The sequence below is a fragment of the Xiphophorus hellerii genome, chromosome 9 (assembly GCF_003331165.1).
Source record: "Xiphophorus hellerii strain 12219 chromosome 9, Xiphophorus_hellerii-4.1, whole genome shotgun sequence".
NCBI classification, from domain to species: Eukaryota; Metazoa; Chordata; class Actinopteri; order Cyprinodontiformes; family Poeciliidae; genus Xiphophorus; species Xiphophorus hellerii.
This window is the reverse complement of record NC_045680.1, coordinates 23,758,454-23,774,233: the sequence shown is the minus strand read 5'-3', so window position 1 is coordinate 23,774,233 and position 15,780 is coordinate 23,758,454. Positions and strand designations below refer to the sequence as shown.

At 39.2% G+C, this 15,780-nt stretch overlaps 1 protein-coding gene across 3 annotated transcripts in view; it reads right to left on the bottom strand.

Moving 5' to 3' along the window:
- Positions 1-15,780, bottom strand: part of shroom2a (shroom family member 2a) — a 49,423-nt gene that overhangs the window by 6,508 nt on the left and 27,135 nt on the right. The window contains exons 4-8 of one of the 3 annotated variants that reach the window (XM_032571761.1): positions 13,419-13,520; positions 13,097-13,114; positions 12,445-12,567; positions 7,662-10,029; positions 6,423-6,493 (exon numbers count right to left, since the gene is read on the bottom strand). In XM_032571761.1, coding sequence (XP_032427652.1) covers positions 6,423-6,493; positions 7,662-10,029; positions 12,445-12,567; positions 13,097-13,114; positions 13,419-13,520 — 2,682 coding nt within the window. The remainder of the gene's footprint in view (positions 1-6,422; positions 6,494-7,661; positions 10,030-12,444; positions 12,568-13,096; positions 13,115-13,418; positions 13,521-15,780) is intronic. The other 2 variants (XM_032571762.1, XM_032571763.1) reach the window with 2 other exon arrangements.

Genomic DNA, 15,780 nt, shown 5'->3' with positions numbered 1-15,780 from the left:
GAACACAGCAGAAAGCTTTTAATTACACAGGCGGGCAGGCACAGCCTATCATCTGCACCTTATTCAAATAATATGCTGTAGAGTGGGTCTTGTTCACCCCCTCCCTCTGCATCAGCCACTGTGATTATGCCACCATGACAAGACACACGTCTCCCTCTGCTCAGCAAGCGGCTCAGCTGGCAGCGCGGAGAGGAATATTTTGGTTCCCGCAAAGTCTGCACGGAGCAGATCACTTTTTCCTGCCTGAGTTGTGGTCCCAGTTTTAACTCTTTAGAGGAAAGGTCAGAGTGGAAAACACAAAATCTTACAAAGTGTAGATCCCAGTGCAAGTATCTTAGTGCAGTTGAAATAAAATGAAAGTAGCTCACAAGTAACTTTTCAGCAAGAAATGGAAGCTTGCAAATAATTCCTTAATATTGATGAAAAAGTGCTCATGCCACTGGCCAGATTATTTCACTTACAAAGTGGGAAAAATGTCTTGTTATAAGTTTAAAAAATCTGCTAGTGGAGCTAGCACATTTTAAAATTAATTTTAATGTAGCTTTTATTTTAAAAAAATTCTTTAAATATGAGACAATCTGTGAAAAGATCAATCTCCTCCACCTCCTTGCAACGCTACTGATCTGATGAACTCCCACCACTCCCAGTCCAAAACAACCAAACAGAGCCAGGAGGAGTGTCTTTGTGCCGTAAATCACTTTTGTGTATGCGCTGCTAAATGTGCTAATGGTGAAGAAACGACTTATTGAAAACAGTTCATCTACTGTCATTGGTGTTTGTGCTACCTAGCCTGAGGATTCATGGCAGGACCGCTATCATGAAGTAGCTGTAGCAACGCCGAGAGAAAGGGGAGTGTTTGAAGTGCACATACGCTAGGATGATTGACAGTGCTAAGACCCTTCTCCTGTCTCTGATTGGTTGTTTCTGACCGAGCTATATATTTCTGTAATTAGTTCTGGAAGAAGGAAGAGGAGCTCAATTTCTTCACAGACTATCTGTCTCATATCATACAGTTATGACAAAGTGACAGTTTTAACAAATTTACTAAAAAAATTTTTTTTGTTTTGTTTTATTTTTTACACAAGTTACATACCCCAGTTTTAAATAATTATTTACTTAAAACAAACTCCTACTTTCTGCTGAAAAGTTATTAGTTTCGTCTTATTTCAAGTGCACTAAGATATTTGCACTGGAAACTAGACCAAAGATCCTTAGTATGATTTTGTGTTTTTGCAGTGTGCACCATAAGGCAAACGTCACTGGAAGTGTAGTCATTAAAGGCCTGCTGCTGAACTGTAAACAGACGTAAACCTTTAAGTGTTCAATCATTCAGCATAATTTACGCACCCAGCACAGTTAAAAGCAGTCATTAACTGATCCATGCAGCTTGCTTTGTATGCATAAGAGAGCAGCAAACAGGCTAATATCATGGTTTCACACACACAGATTACATTTCCTTGTGTCTTCTGAAACAAATTTTGCTCAGCGTCATTAACAGGCAAATCGTGATTAAAAGGCTCAATTGATTCTGGAGTCACGAGATCAAAAATGGCGACTCGGGAGCAGACTGACGCCACAACTCAAAGCTCCTGATTTAAAGCCTTACAAGCTCTAACAGGTCGCCCTGAAGGAGGTTTGTTGGTGGAGCTCAGAGCTTCCCTCTGTCCTGCGACATAATGTGAGGAGGTTTCAATGGGGAAGCATGAAACCAACACTAAATGCAGTCATAATGAGGCCCTGAGCTACAGGGGACCTCTGCTTTTAGTTGTCAGTGGAACTAGAAAAAGAAAAATACAATCAGATTTATTTAAACTCAAAATACTTTTTGTAAGCTTGTCTTTTAACAACAAAAATACACAAAATCAAATTTTGTTAAGTAGAGTATACAGACTTAATTATGCAATTTGCTAAAGTAACAGACAGGGAAGAAATTAAACCAAAACTGTACAAAACTACAAATAATTGCATTTAAGGAAAAAAAAAACAAATACTATTTTCTACATGGAACTCCTTAAGTGGCATTGTTTTAGTTTCACTTGTTTCAAATTCTGTAAAATATGTTAATACAACTAAGCACATTATGCTATCAAACTATAAAATGCTTTATCAAAAGAAACAATCAGATCATCCCTACACTGTTGTTAAGCCAAGCAGAAAGAGCGGAGCACTTCCCATGTTGATATTAGAAGTATTTTCTTTAGCTGCAGATACATCCTTTGCTACAGATAATCAAATATCCACTAAAGGAATAAAATGTTCCTTTTATTTAAAAAAGGGAACTGATTTATTTGTTCATCTGTATTTTATATGCCTCAAATATTGTATAAAAAAATCTTACGCGATTAAATGAAAAATCTGCAGTGAAAGTTTTTTTTTTTCCTCTTTGATTACTACAATAATCTTACTGAAAAATCTAAGGAATCTATTATTGCTTCACGTTTGCTAGTCAGAGCAGAGAATTCAATCTCTTTCAAGCCCAGCAAGCTCATTATGGTTGAAAATTGCCCTGAATTAATGGCTGAATTAAAACAACCGAGCAAAGAAGAGTAAACCACAGGTAGGCTTTCAAACCAGTGATGGAGGCTACCTCTGCCAGGGACGGCACAATCTGTGGCTGAAGATGAATGTTCAGGCTAAACTGACAATACAGAAATCAAACACATCTCATAAAATTGTCAGCAAGTTTAAATGATCCAAATACATGTTAGAAAGATAACCACCTCACCTTATGTCACACTTAAATTTCCATCCGACGGAGTATGAAGGGAGCGTCCTGCCTATCAGCGCTCAGTGACTGAAGCCACCTGCTGGTGTCACTTTCCACCTGTATCAATATCACCGTCTGGGTGGAGCAAGCCTATGAGCTCATCTACCAGACCTTACCGTAACAATAACATCCTCTGTCTGCGCTGCTGTTGTAACGCAAACATGAGGGTGGTATGCAGTTGCTTCAACAATGAAGTTGCTCAATATCAGTTACTTTACACTCCTTTAGTTTAAGATCATTCTTGAAAAACTGGCTGCAAACGTCACGTCGTGAGTCACATATCATGATACTCAGCCGAAGAATTAGTTTGTGTAATCACAGAAGCTATTTTGAACATAGAGGGTACTGTTCCCTAAAACGGCTTTCTTTTAATGTAGTTTGGTGGGGGGTTTTTTAGACTGTCTGTTAACTCTTCTCCTCAAACCCTGCATGTTTATATCTTCTTAAAAGTTGTGGGTTGTAAACCAAGATCAACCTAACCCTGACGGTGCTTTAGTTATGCCAAGAACTACTCTAACCTATAGGTATGTGAAGCATTTGGGAGTTTTACACAGTGGCTATTTAATTACCACAATCACATGACAAGCCTGATTGGTACAAGGATGGATTTGCCAGGCTTTCATCATCCAATGATGAAATCATGGAAAAATACCAAACAAATCAAAAACATAAATGTGCAAAAGAGCATAAATATCAGGAGACTGACAGCAGCTGGCCTCGGTTTTAACATTTTAACTTTTTTTAAAGCACAACATTCAAATACCAAGACTTATATTTGTACTTGTATATCAAGGATAGCAATATGAACTAGAAAGTGTAAGTGTTTTGTGGTATTTAGTGTGAAAATGATAAAAGCCAGAGGTGGGACCAAGTCACTGTTTTTCAAGTCTCAAGTAAATTTCAAGTCTTTTTCCTCAAGTCAAGTCTCAAGGTAAGACAGGCAAAACTCCAGTCCAGTCTCAAGTCGGGAGCTTGGCATTTCAAGTCCGTTCGAGTGGGGTTTTGTTTTGTTGTTTGTTTTTTTTAAACAATGTTCAAATTATGCTAAATGTAAATAACAGACTGTGTGTTCTTTTAAAATCAAACATGCAATGCACTCATTGCAAATAAAGCACAGTGGTTTTGAATTTGGATGTGATATAATAAATATAATAAATGTGGTATAATAAATATCTGTCAGTCCAAGTGGGGTTAAATCTACAGCCAATTTCACATCTCAGTATTGATAAAAACATGTTGCCAGAATCACTAACCAAGACACAAAATAACGAGCTGCATTACCATCCAGAAACACTCAGAGCTACCCCACAGCGTTACGTTCAGGATCCTTACAATTATACAATTTTTTACTTTTACAGCAATTTTTGAAGGATAACAAAATTACTGGATTTTGATTTGTTTTTCTAGCAAAATTATACCACTTGGAAGTTATACCACTTGGAAATGGGTTTTGTGCAACGACCATCACGCCGCCATTTTAAGAGTTATTACTGAAAAAGCAGTAGACTTAATGCACCGACTGCAGTAAACAATCCATTTATTGTCAATATAATTTCCCAACATAGATGTCTTCAAATACACCCATACCTGTCATATTTTGGATTTGAGAATATGGAAAATGACTCTGTCCGGTGCTATTGTCAGAGGAGGGGGGGAGTAAAACTAACGTAAGAGGAGGAGGGGATATTTATGGGAAAATACTAATACGGGAGCAGGGAGGGAAAGGGGTGTAAAAAAAACGTAGTTTCCCTTATAAATACACCATCCATCCTGTGATGGAACTGGACCCGGTTCATCATCATGATGAGACAGAGAGAAACTCTCTTCCCTGAGTTCAGGTCCAGAACCTGCTTCCTGATCCGGACCCCGCTCACTATCCACCGGCTTCCTGATCTAACACGGTGCACGTTAATGTGGATACGTTTGAATCACCAGATTTTTACAGCATGACTAAACATAGCAGACAAGTGAAAGATAAGCGGTATCACCAACATAACCCAGAGTTGCTAACACGACGTTAGCTAGTCAGTTGTCTCACAGTAAAAGAGAAAAATACTGCTCATCTCTTTGTGCAACTTCAAATGCCGAACAGTTGGAAGTTGTTGTATCTCCATCTGAGATCCTGGTCTTGCAGGTTTTTCATGTTTCACTCCGTTTTTAGTTGGATATTTCATGATTGATGTAACCAAAAGAAATTACTCACAGGAGCATATCTGCTTTGAGTGTTTTTTCGTCTCAATTTTTCCCCCGTTGTTATTTTTAAATCCTGTTAATTTGATTGGTTGTGCTGCAGCTTACGTACACCTACATACGGAGTGTGGAAGAACAGAGGGACGGTCTGCGAATGTTGATACAGAATGAGTGAAATAAATTAATGGGGCCACTTTATAAATAATGTGTTTTAAATTTTAAGACTCAGTAAATTATCAAGTCTTTTCAAGTAAACAGCTTCAAGTCAAGTCAAGTCCAAGTCTTTGAACATTTTTTTCAGGTCAAGTCTCAAGTCTTAATTTTAAAGACTCGAGTCCAAGTCATGTGACTCGAGTCCCCACCTTTGATAAAAGCTGTAATATTGTTTTGGATATTATCACCAATATACCTCTTTCAAGGACCAAACTAGCAAAATAAATTAATAAAGAACAGGGGACTACTTTGGGACACCAGTGACATTAAGTAGTGTAACACCACACAATAACTGCATTTAATCATATTTTTTAAAGATATTGATATTATTAGCTGCTTCCATGGAGCCAACAGTGGGAATATAGTCAAATTAATAATCCTCATACTACTTTTAGTTTGTAAGGTTTGTAAATTCAGCATCATTATATCAAGCTTATTGTTGTGAAGATAAATTAAAATACTTCTGACACTTAAAAAACAAACAAAAAACAACATCAATAAGTATATATAATTGTTCATTCCTAATGTATGCCCAGCAAGTCTCAATATAAAATGCAGAAGACGGTCAACTATTTGTTTTATCGCTCTTATAGTGCCAAACAGACTTAAATACAAGCACTTTTCCAAGCAGAATAAAATGTAAATTATGAAGTATTGAGATCAACCTACTGCACAAATTCACTGCAAGACAGTTGCATTTACACAGTTGTGTTAGCGTGAACTAAAGCAGACTCCTAAATAATAAACTGCATTCTGAAGAACTCAAAAAAACAATCATAGACCTTATTGGTAAAAATGTCATGCCTCTAGGTATATTCTGTGAACTTGGGCCCTCTATCAAATTCCCAAAGTGCTGAAGAAACACTTCCTCACTGTCACAGACATATTCAGATGCCTCGCCTACGCCGCTGAGCCTCCAGTAATCGACACAAAGCTCGGCTAGAGAGACGGCTTCTGTTGTCACAGTTGCCACTGTTAACGCCTTTATACATTATAAAGACTCCAGTGTTCCTGCGCAGGCCTCTTTCATTGATAAAGGAAAAGTGCAACAGCGGTAAGATGAAGATCACACTGTATTTACTGATAGTATGATGAAGGTAGATTTAAAAAAAGTCAAAGTATTCAAGCAGTGTGTAACTTTTCTAGTGGGACTATAAAAACTTTAAAGAGACATTCCCATGTGCACATACATGTAAAAAACAAAACATTGTATTTTGGCAGATTTATGCTGATGCTCACAAGACTTACTCACCTTGTGTCTGTGATGAGCTTTTCAGCAGGTTCACTCTTCTTGGAATCTCCTGTGTTGGGCTTTGGAATCTTCTGTAAGTGAGGATGAACAAACACAGTCTTATGCAAAAACATTCAAACATCCCAGAGACTCAAATGAACGTCTTGAAACCAGCTCATGTTGCAGCTGGGTGGTTTTCTTACTGCCATACAAAACTAAACAGGTTGATGCCTACAAGGTAATTTACAAGTATGAGGGTGTGTCTTTGCAAACAGGTATACATTAATATTTAACTTGGCTCGTTTCTTCTGGTGCTTTCTCTACAGGCAATCAGAAGGGCGTGATGAATTTGTCACATTTTAATCAAACCTATTCATGGATTCAGTATTCATACATTTTTCTGTGAAGCGTTAACTCTAAATTATTCACAGAAGATTTGCCTATTGGCAGAATTTTTCCAGAGAGCATATATAAAATATGCAAAAGAAAATGCAGTTTGGAAGCTGAAATACCTGTGCCCAGTGGTACGGAATGATGTTTGCAAAGCAGCCAATCCAGGAAGTGCATTGACTTTACTCAGCAAGTGTTCCTATAATTAATAATTACTGCTAGCAACTCAATTTTGTTCTTATGTTGGGGCTGGGCAATATGATTTAAACATAAAATCTCAAAAATTTGTTCACTTTCCTTATTAGAAAAATATATACATACATATAAAATACTGTCAAAAAGCAACTTATTTCAATCATTCCTTTTGTGAATTGTATGGCACAGTATGAGGACCAGGGTACGAGAATCTTGTCATAATATTAGCAGAATAAAGATGCTATTTTACCAAGAGAATGACTTAAAATTATGAGGGGAAAAAAGTCCTCTTTATGAGGAATGATATATATTTTTCTTGTTACTTTTTTGTGTTGGAGTTTTCATAAAATTACTGATTCACTCTCCAACAATTATGGCTTTACTCTGCTAATATTAAGAATTTATCATTGTAAAAGAATAAAAACAATCTTAGCCTGAGCCTTATATTTTGTCCTAGAGTTGACCTGAATTCAAAGTCCAAATCAACAGAAGCTGTAAAGCTCGCTTGTCAAACAAGATGGTGGGCTTTGGGCGTGCTGACATCACTCTGACCTATGGAGTGCATTAGTGAAAAAAATCTAGATTTTCCAAAAATTTTAACTTCATAAGCCAAAACTTCAATTAATCAATTTTATCAATTAATGAACACCTGAAATCAAAGGCGTTCTAACTTACCTGGCCGTATATGTCTGCTGAGGGTGATGATCTGGATCTCTCATGGAAACACGTCCTCTGGGTCCGGTCCTCTGGTCCTGGATCTAGGATGTTCTCGGCCGAATGATACCGTCCAGACGCTTTTTTCTCTGGATGCTGTCTCTGTATTTTCCAACTTGCTTCATACTCAGCGAATGTACCGAGTCTTTGCTTGTCTTGGAAGGATGGTGAAGAATAAGAAACCTTAGTGCTCTTGATTTCCTTCTTTGTGTTTTCTGTTGCACAGCTAGAAGCCTGATCTTTGCCTTGATACTTCAATTGGCTTTTAGGCGGCATGTAATCAGGAAATTCTTGTTTCACAGTTTCATTTAAGAGTTTTTGTTGGTCTAGTGAAGAGTTTGCGTTTTTAGTAAGAGCTGGGACTTCACTAACCCCTACCTCATAGATTTTGTCTGGCTCAGAATATGACCGGACCTTCCTTTCTGTAGGGAAACGCTTTCGGGATCCAATGCGAGTTACGTGACCCGCGGAATGATTTGTTCCCGACTCCGTGACCGTTGCCAGAGCACTTCCATCTTTGTGAGCCTGGTAGTTAGATTGGACCTCAGTGGCAGCAAGGTCCACCAAAACAGGCTCCAGATCTCTCCTCCTGAAAGAGGTTGCCTTGAGCACCCTGGCTTGAGCTTCCTTTACATGATCTTTGTAGCAGTTAGACTGCAAGGACACCCCTGCAGAAGCTGGGGTGGAAATTTCAGTAGATTTCCAAGAATTTTGCTCGTCTGCTTCACATTGAGCCCCAGGGAGAGCAGCAGCACTCTTGCTTTTCTGCAGCTTTGCTCTTCTCATCTGGATTTCATTTCTCAGTGTGGTGGCAAACCGCTCACTGCGTTTTACCTGGTTGCTTTCAAAGTACTCCTCGGCGTTTGAGCCACTGGTTTTCTCCTCTTGATCTCCTGCATCCATGGACAGAGAGTGAAGCATTGGAGTTGTCTGAGGGCAGATCTTGTTGCTCACATGAGTTTGAAGTCTAATGTCTTGGTGAGAGTCTTTGAGCTGAGCTGCCAGAGACCGTCTTTGCTCAGCCTGCCTCCTAGGAAGGTTACTGACGTACGGAGGGTCTGCCATTTGTGTACCATGACCTCTATGGCTTTCCCTATCGTCACAGAAGTGTTGGAGTACAGAAGTTTCTGGAACAGTCGTCACTTGGTGCTTGCTGTAGGCATTGCTGTCTTTGTTGTGAGAGGGGTGTTGATGTTGTTGAGGAAGATGATATTTGACTTTGGTGACCGTTCCAGCCTGTGGTGGATCTTCACTGGTACCGCTCCTCCGGTCATTTGGTGCATCAGACCAAGGTGAGGTGTTAGGCGGATTGGATGTGGTGACACAGTAATATCGGCTTGGTCCAGTGACTTCTGTGGTTTGGTCAGTAGCTGCAGAAGACAGCGAGCTGCTTAGACTTCGTCTCTGATTCTGGGTCGAGTGTTGAGCAGAACCATTATTGGGAGGTTCCTGTGAGCTGCTGTGGTACCCACCTACACTTTGTTGCTTTGATACAGACCAGGGTTGAGGATGGAAAGTGCTTTTGTCACTGTGTTGTCTTGGATGGGAGAGCTGGCTAGCATGGGGAGCTTGTTGTTGCCCAACATCAGCGCTGTAGGGGGAATATTGCTTGTTGGAGCTAAATTGGGTATGGCTGTATTTATCAGATGCACCATAAACATTTTCACTGTCATTCTTTGGAGAAATGTTGTGACTGCGACGGTTTTCGGCAGAAACCTTACAGGCCAGGTGTGAATCAGGTCCTTCTGGGTGAGTTTTAACCTTCCCTCTCTCGTGTGCCTTGGTTGCAGCAAAGCTATCGCTACGTGCAGGCGGAAGCGGAGGAGGGGAAGAGGCTGAAACAGTCTTCTTTTTCTCAGGGACATTCCACACAGGTCCAAAGACGGTTCTGCTTGAAGAAGAGTGCCGGGACCCAGGCAAATCCTCAACCTGTGGGCCACCGTGGCCTGAGTTAACTCCTGGCATCTGAAAATATGCAAGTCTTTCATCCTGTCTGCCTCCCTCAGCAGCCAGATTCTGACTGTTTCTGCCATTGCTGTGCTTTGCTCCTGCATCCCACTGACCGACCTTATAGGCCACGTTCTCTGTTGAGGCAGCATTGCTTTTTGAGAGCGAGTAGTCTGGAGTGCTTGAGCTTGTTGAGAACGAGCTGTAGGCAGAGTCTCGTTTCCCTCCTCCGAGGTGCTCCATGCTGTTGTTTGACTTAGCAGGCGACATGTGACCATGTTCTAGACTGTCCATGCTGCCAAGAGAGCTGAACTGGTCGGACACTCTGCGCAGGTTTGTCTGCTCCCAGCTAGAGGAGAGATCTGTAATTGATGAGCTGGAGCTGCAAGAAATTAAACAATACAACATATGAGTAATGAGGTTTTCCTATAGCGAGGTATGTGCAACTTTCAGCGAGTCAAAATTAAAACCTTTTGAGACCTTTTTCATGCCGTCTTGAATAAAATTTAAGACAAAAAAAAACTATAAATACAGGAGATGGTTGGGGGCGGTGCTGTATTACAATCAATAGAGCTTAATGAAAACTTACATTTCTGGGGTCTGATTGGGGCTCTTGGCAGTGACTGTGTGATTCTCACACTGCATATGGCTCTCTGTAGCCTTACCGCCATAGTCCCAAAGTTAAAACTTTTTTGTTGTTGTTTTTGCACAGAATACACCTCGCCTCGTATGGGTTGGCAGCAGAAGTGAGCCAAGTAGCCAGCTGGGGGTAAATTTGCACTTACACATGATGGACACTAAAAACTAGAGAGCAGCTAATTACCGACTACATACATAAAAAATACATATACGGCAAAATTTAAGACATGTAATTAATATATTTATGGCGGACTTATATTTTAGGAATTCAAGATATTTTAAGGCCTTAATTTAAATACATGAATTTAAACTTTTAAACTTTTTAAGGATGAGGAGACACCCTACATTTTACTTTTTCATTAAGATCTGGACACTATCCAGTTACTGGTATCAAAGTAATCTAAGGTTTGACAAAGATACAGCTTCAAACCCGCAAACATTTTCCTTCAAACTGTTTGGAGTTACTTTAACAGGAATTTCCATTAGAGAATATGCCGGAGTAATCAGATGATATGGAACATTAATTAATGCTACTTCAACTGCTGCCTGTCCTGTTTCTGCACACTGCTGGGAGAGACAATTTTGGCTGTTATTTTTGGTTGTAATTACACACCACTATCACTACCTTAGAGCATGTGTCTGTTAGGCTAAGCAGAGCTCACATCATCTGTTAAAACATATATAATGAATAGGGATTTGTAAACTATCGCAAAATGTAGAGGGTGTTTATTTGATTCTTTACTGCATGTATGCATCAAAATAAGAATAATGATAAATAAATACTCCCAAAGAAACAATTCTACCTGTAATAATATATATATTTTTAATACTCTATATATATGTCCTGTGAAAATGTCATATTTTTGCACCACAAGACTCCCACACTGCTCCATGCCTAGTTAGAGTAACTCAGTAAGGTCTATTGACATCAGAATGGACCTTACCAAGCTCCGCCCACAACCGACACACGTGACTGCAAGTCTCACAAGCAAAGCCTCGCAGCGCGTTGTTTCTATGTAAACATGACTGGAGTAGTGCATCATTTCTACCGGATTTTCACAATATATCAGCTACTACAATGGACAGAGGAACTAACAAGTTCATGTCATCATCTGGGAGGAGGTTACTGGTTTCTCAGTCACAAGCTGGTTGCAAACCTGAGGCCAGCAGGTGTCAGTCAGTTATGGTAGATCTGAAATTTGGTTTGATGACGTCAATATGAGAAGCTACAGACTGATAGGAGGAACCAAAAAGCTCTGTAAAGGTAAAGGCAAATCTTCTGAAGTTGGGATATAATTAATTTAATTTCACATAATTACCACGGTAGAAGCCATTTGTTTGTTAAAATTTTATGAAATATATTTGTTCTATTTGATGTTTGTTGTGAATGACCTATACTCACAAACGAACGAGGTAATTAGTCCAACGTTTAGAAACTACAGCGACTGTAATGAGCCACAGCAAAGGTAAACAAAGGTAAAATAACCCGAACAGGTGATCAACTCAAAACCACTCCTACCTTTTTACTCTCTCTCTCTTTTTCTAGTTTAAGCACACCTGTTACCGTGGCAACCACCTGCGCCCCGCAAGACGAGCAAAGATTACGTTAAAAACATAACATTCAGTCCGTTACGGTATCAAGTTTCCAGGCTTGATTCCCTGAACACAGCGATGGTGGATTGACTAGCTGTACTTGGTGCTTTGGTGCTAACGTGGCTAACACGAGTAACAGTTTAGTCCAAAGCCTTTTCTGCTAAAATAAAATCTTTAGTGTATTTCAGATACAGACACATACATATTGATCTGTTTAGCTAACGTAAGACTGTGTAGCAGACAGGCTTCAAGGTGTAGAAGTTGTATCAGTTCTGCCATTATGCTGTACTTAGCTAACGGGAAGCATGTGTTTGTGAGACGGCCACGCACGTGACCACATAGAATGGGCATCAGCCAATGAAAAGCAGCCCTTGTGGTAAGGTCCATACACCAACATGTCATCTCAAAAATAAAAATACAAGTTTGAGGCAATAGTTGTGTAAAACAATTAAATGAGAAGTAATCAACTCTAAATTCTGAAAACTAAAATCATGAAATTGTGTACTGTAAATGAAAAAACACCCCAAATTCAGAATCAGCAGCAAAACAACTAAATCTCAGTTACCTTGGATCATATCTGGGGTGCCACACTGTGGTGGGCGGGGACTGCCTTCTGCCAGCTTCTGATTGGCTTTCATTGAACTTGGTGGAGTGCCAGGAGTGAGGCCTGCTTATGGGTTCATTCCGTCTGCAGAGAGGGCAAAAACAGACTGGGTTACAGACCAGTCTGATGAAAAACACTGTTTTTCCATCTATAAACCACTCCATGTTGACTTTATCAGCAAACATAAAGGTACAAAAATAAGACAATAGTTGTCTTGTGAGAAGTTTGAGCATGAGTTTGACTTACAATTTTTAAATTGAGCACACAAGTATGTATTAAAAACACATTTGCTTTGAGGTGTCAGATGATGTATGTGTTAGTATATTAAACTTTGGTACACTCATACAGGTCTTTTGCAAACCTGGATGCCTGAGCAGTCTGAGCTCTGAAAATGGATATTTCATAAGGCCAGACGTTGGAGTTGAGATTTCAAGTAAATGGTATGTTGCACTGTAAGGACTCAGCTTTTTAAACAAATCCAAACAAACTCTTTAAACCATTGATGTGTCATATGTTTTATTCACTCCATCAGTCACAGTGGGAAGAAATATGATATATTTTAGATTTGTTTCAGAAGCTTTGTGCAGATGATAGTTAGCCATAAGTCACATACCCTTCAAAGCCGTTCTTTCTGAGGTAGCATGTCACAAGGCAAACACAAAACACAATTTAACACATTTGCTCAGAATTACAAACAAAAAGCATTCTACGTCTATCTGGATGAAAAAGCATGCCACACAAATGGAATGAACTTTACTGAATGACAAGAATCACAGGACAATGCAGGTGAAGATGCCCAGAGACAGAAAGCTGATATTAAAGGACTTTACTACGCAAATGAGTTCTATAGTAACGTTCACAAGGCAGACATGATGAGGGGGGGAGTGGACAGGACATATGCACTACTTCTTTACAGTGAAGTCACAGAATCATACCTCATGGAACTTCGCAAAATCTTCGTAAGAAAGCTTCTCGCCACATGCACGTCATTCTCTGAGGGCATTTTCTGAGCTACAATATCCACCATTTTCAAATTCCTGGGCAGCAAGGGCAGGAAGACACACAGGGCTCACCAGCAGGACAACACAAACACCATTTTACATTCTAAAATGCTGATATGCTTGTGAACACTGAACAGGTTGGACATAGCTTCAGTTTTAAGACGCTATACTGTTGGTTGAATTTAACATCTGCAGCCAAAGAAAATAAAAAACTAAAATAGGATGATGCTTTGCAAAATGCATGCGATAAACAGCACACCTGTAAAAGGAAAACTAAACAAATAATTTGGAACATGAAAGAGTTATGGTTTTAATCACCAAGGAATCAAACATGGTGTTCATTTAGTAAAGTCATTTTACCATTTAAGACATTTGTAACAGGAACTCTGTTAGGAATTTTCCTCAGATCTCTTACACGTTTCCCATGGGAAATTCATTGGCATGAACTGCAGACCTACCACCTACAGTACCTTGTAACTATTGACTAATATGTAAATAATTTATTTATGCAAATGAGACAGGAGTTTAAAGGATTATTAATCTGTAAGGATTACAGAAATCGTTTTCGGAGCTGTCCCCGTTCAGACTAGTTAAGTTCACCTTCTGGGAATAATCAATTCATTTTAATTTCTATTTTCCAATCAATTTTATATTAAGGATGGCAAGAGATTTAGCAGCTACTGTATGTGCAAGATACTAATAGCTCATAGCCACTAAACAGAAGTCAAGTTAATAAAAAAACAACAGAAAAACTATCTCTTTAAGAATTTTCACCTCCAGTGAACATAAGGCAGTCTGACTGCAGATACTTAAAAGCTTTGCTTATTCATATGTACTAGTTTTCTAATATAAACTGGATTTTGAGATGCCCATTTTAAAGCTTAGTATTTTATTTAAGAAATCTTATCAAAATCATATTTTAAATAAAACTGGAATAAATACATTTATAATATTCAACTTTATGTATTCCACATAGCTGCTTACATATTCTTTTCTACGTTTTCATAGAACACCCTAAATTTACAGAATAAGCTGAGGTCATACAATGCTTTATATGAACTGTCCTCTTAACACATACAGGGAATTTGAACCACTTGCTTTGGTGAAAATCTTTGCTGTTTCTCTTTGAGAAAAAGAGAAAATTGCATCAAAAGACAAACATTTTTCCTTCTTTTGGGCTTCCATATCTGTCTAAAACTTAAACCATTTGGACCAAATATCAAGCTTTTCTAGATCAAACAGAAAACCTGTATGAACCTGGCAGAAAGAAGTTTCGAACTCAACAAAACAGAGGTTAAAAACATATCCTACTTAAGTACAAATGATTCTAATTCAAAGGAACATGCAGTAATTCTGAATAGTAATTAACTCATTCTCTATGTAACAGCCCCCCCTTCTGGTAAAAACACTTCGGTGTTCAGTTAATTACGCTGGAGCAAATGAGAAAGTCCAGGTAAGACGGACATGATCATTTACAGGCAACAGCAAAACTGCAGCAACCATCTCTCATCGTCAGAGGAGGGTGAAGCTGAGGTGAGCTATAATCAGACGGCCATATGGTCCCTGGGGGAACACAGGCCCAGCATGAGTCAGGGGGGCTTAGAGTAGAGAATCTCGCTCACAATCAGATCAGCCACTTCACCGCTTTGTTCAAGCTGTCGTCTGCATGCCAGACATCTTTTCTGCCCCCACTCGAGCTCAAAACTGACACAGTTTGGCAGCCACAGAGGACGTGGCGGTAGTTTGTGGTGGACAAATGATGAACTAATAACCAAAATTGTAATAATCAGTTTCAAAAACATTTGAGTTCTTTAGTTTTTTTGCTAGGATTACTGGGCATCAGGCTCCAATTTCTTTAATGGAGTTACCTGAAGAATATTCAGCCAATAAATCTGTTGAATATATATAAAACATTACAGTAGTACAGAAGTGTAGATAAAGGTTTTCTTGCCTTGGTTTTCACTGAAGAGGAGATTTGCTCATAAAAGTGAGGTTAACGGGACCTGCTGCTTCACTGAAGTAATGAGGAAATGTCCAAACCAACAGCTTGTTTCTCTTGGAAACATGACTCTTGCTTTTGGATCAAATTAATACAGTTTTGACACCCTATGATCTTTTTTCAGACAGACAGATTTGGTAAAGCCTCGGTAAAGTGGGTCAATTCCATAAAATGAATTGAGGATTAGAGATAAGGCCTATTTAGAAGACAAAGACAAGCCAACATGGAGCCCAAGTCGTCCTTGTGTCGTTGCAGGCCTGTTTCTGGGGCAGCTAGCCACACATGGCGCATGCCATT